This window comes from Scomber japonicus, unplaced genomic scaffold, assembly GCF_027409825.1.
Source record: "Scomber japonicus isolate fScoJap1 unplaced genomic scaffold, fScoJap1.pri scaffold_706, whole genome shotgun sequence".
Lineage (NCBI taxonomy): Eukaryota > Metazoa > Chordata > Actinopteri > Scombriformes > Scombridae > Scomber > Scomber japonicus.
Window position 1 is genome coordinate 12501 of NW_026518756.1, and position 2952 is coordinate 15452.

The 2952-nt window shown below is 39.0% G+C and overlaps 1 protein-coding gene across 1 annotated transcript in view; it reads left to right on the forward strand.

Moving 5' to 3' along the window:
• LOC128354848 (arf-GAP with SH3 domain, ANK repeat and PH domain-containing protein 1-like) overlaps nt 1-2928 on the forward strand; it is a gene marked incomplete at both ends in the record, with an annotated part of 11561 nt that extends 8633 nt beyond the window's left edge. The window contains 2 exons of the mRNA XM_053314991.1: nt 1758-1891; nt 2858-2928. Of these exons, the coding sequence (XP_053170966.1) occupies nt 1758-1891; nt 2858-2928 (205 nt within the window). The remainder of the gene's footprint in view (nt 1-1757; nt 1892-2857) is intronic.
• Nucleotides 2929-2952: the final 24 nt, after the last annotated feature.

Below are 2952 nucleotides of genomic sequence, written 5' to 3' on the forward strand. Positions count from 1 at the left end.
TCCTCCCTTCCATCCTTCCATCCTTCCTTCCTCCTTTCCTTCCTTCTTTTCTCTGTCCTTCCTTCCTCCCTTCCAGCTTCCTTCCTTCCTTCCTCCTTCCTTCCTTTCTTCCTCCCTTCCATCCTTCCTAACTCCTTTCCTTCCTTCCATCCTTCCATCCTTCCATCTTTCCTTCCATCCTTCCTCCTTTCCTTCCTTCTTCCTCCCTTTCATCCTTCCAGCTTTCCTTCCTTCCTTCTCTCCTTCCTTCTCTCCTTCCTTCCTTCATTCCATCCTTCCAGCTTACTTCCTCCCTCCCTCCTTTCCTCTTTTCCTTCCATCCTTCCATCTTACCTTCCATCTTTCCTCCCTTCCTCATCATCACACTCAAAAACACAAAAACAGGTGATACAGCTGATAAACCCATTTTCTGACCCTCTGCGTTGTTCAAGTGTTGTTTTTCTCGTTCCCACACAGAGAAACCGACCCAACGTACAAAGTGTTCACTCATTTTACGACACAGAATAAATAAAAAAGAGCTTTTATAGCAGAAAAAAAAATCTTTTGTTGAACATCAGTGTGTGTAGATGTGTTTCCTCCCTGCAGTTTAACAATAAAAGCTTCTGTCGAGGCAAATTCTACAATCATAAAAGAATAAATCATGTAGGGACACAGGAAGAAAAGACCATTTCCCTCCTGACAGCAGCCTCACAAGACGAGAGTATAATGCAGACACATGCCTCGTTGTATTTTTAGTGAAAGGAAAGGAATTTTTTTTTCTTTTTTTATTGCTGAATATTGCTGAATAATCTCTTCTTTTTTTTTTGGCTCTATTAAACCACTTCCCCTGCTGTATTTCAGTTTCATTTGCACCGTTTCTGCCAGTTTTCAGAGTCACCTGATGCAGCTTCAATTAAAACCTGTTATTTGATAATCAGTACAAGAGCTAAAATTAAAATAAATATGAGGCGTATGTCCAAACTTTGAATAGTTTTTACTGGATCTGCACCATCTGTCCGCTCGATGGGAGAAGCAGCAACCGTTTATTTGAAGTTTATGTTTTTGAACACCTTATTTTTTGTATTTATTTCTTTATTCTGAAGTTTTCAGGTTGTATGTTTCACTATAATAGAGCCATGATGGGTTTTATTGGCTCCTTCTGCACATTTCCCTGCATCTATTACTTTTCTTTTATTATGTATTTTCTTTCTTTTTATGTGCAATGACAAATAAATCATAAGGAAATTAAAGATTTTGGTATTTTATGGCAGATTTTGACTCACTTTGTCCAGAATGTGCACAAAGTGAGAAATGGGTAATTTATTATATGCCCAATTTCCACTGAGCCAATAAACCAATATTGTACAAAAAACAATGTAAAGAATTAAGGAATAAAGGTTTAGCCTTGTGCCTTTTGTTTTAAATGAAATACTCATCCTTTTATTCATTTATTTATTTATTTACTTTCATTTCTGGATTTGCTTGTTTTACTTTCTTAATCTCAACACACCTGCATCCATTACTTTTCTTGTTTTATGTATTTTTTCTTCTTTTAATGTGCAAATAAACTAAATTAGTGTCATTAACGTGCAGTTTCTCTCGTGCATATCCGATCTTTCTGGCAGTTGTTAAATGTTAATAATTTGCAGAATGTGCACAAAATGAGGAATGGGTCATTTATTATAAGCCCAATTTCCACTGAGCTGATATTTATGTGCAAATAAACTAAACTGTCATTAACGTGCATTTCCTGTCATGTTTTCCTGTGTTTATCTCAGACCCTAAATGGCTTTCCACCAACCTGGGGATCCTGACCTGCATCGAGTGCTCCGGCATCCACCGAGAGATGGGCGTCCACATCTCCCGCATCCAGTCCATGGAGCTCGACAAGCTGGGAACCTCAGAACTCTTGGTGAGTCATTTTTTCTTTCTTTTCTTTTTTTCTTTTTTTTTTTTTTTTTCAAGGCGGCCAGCTGTGTGTCCTTGCAACCTTCACTATTTTCATCTCTGGTGAAATATTAGAAATAATGAAAGAGTAGAAGAAACACAGGAGAGAGAGAGAGAGAGAGAGGGAGAGAGAGAGAGAGAGAGAGAGGAAAGGAGAGAGAGGGAGAGAGAGGGAGAGAGAGGGGGAGAGAGAGAGAGAGGGAGAGAGAGGGGGGGAGAGGGAGAGAGAGAGGGAGAGATGGAGGGGAAGAGAGAGGGAGAGAGAGAGAGAGAGAGAGAAAGAGGGGGAGAGAGAGAGAGAGAGAGAGACAGAGAGAGAGAGAGAGAGAGAGATGATCCCTTGAAGATGTAACCTGATGCACCAGATGGTTTGTTACACAGAAACATGAGAGAAGAGAAGTCGTCCTTGGAAACAGTTTTTTTAAAGGGGGGAGACACTTTAAAAGAAAAGGTTAGTTAGTGTTAGTGCTGCTTTTGCAAGATCACGCCTGATTCCTTCTTTTTTTTATTTAATCATCAGTTTCAAAATCACTCTACTTCTTTGACATCCTCATTTTAATACATATCTGTCTCACTTCAGTATTTTATACAGAGGAACCCAAAATATGGAATTTACTACCCTCATAATTTGGTGATTTTATCCCCACAATAATTTAAAAGAGCCTTGAAATGACTCTTATTATCAAACCAGTATTGTCCTTTTCAGCATGTATAAATGAATGAATAAACAATAGTGGGACTTTTATTGGTCCAAACTACCAGTGATGATCATAATTGAAGTCTGATCTTGTAAATCCATCTGTATCTCAAAAATAAGCTTGGATGTAAAACTCCCAAAAACAAGCGTGAGTCATCTGTCTCTACTTCATGTTCTGTTCGACTACATGATCCTCGTCATCTTATATGTCTTCTCTCTCTTTTTCTCCTCCAGCTGGCCAAGAATGTAGGGAACAGTAGTTTCAATGAGATCATGGAGGGAAATCTCACTACCCCTACACCAAAGCCCACTCCCTCCAGCGACATGTA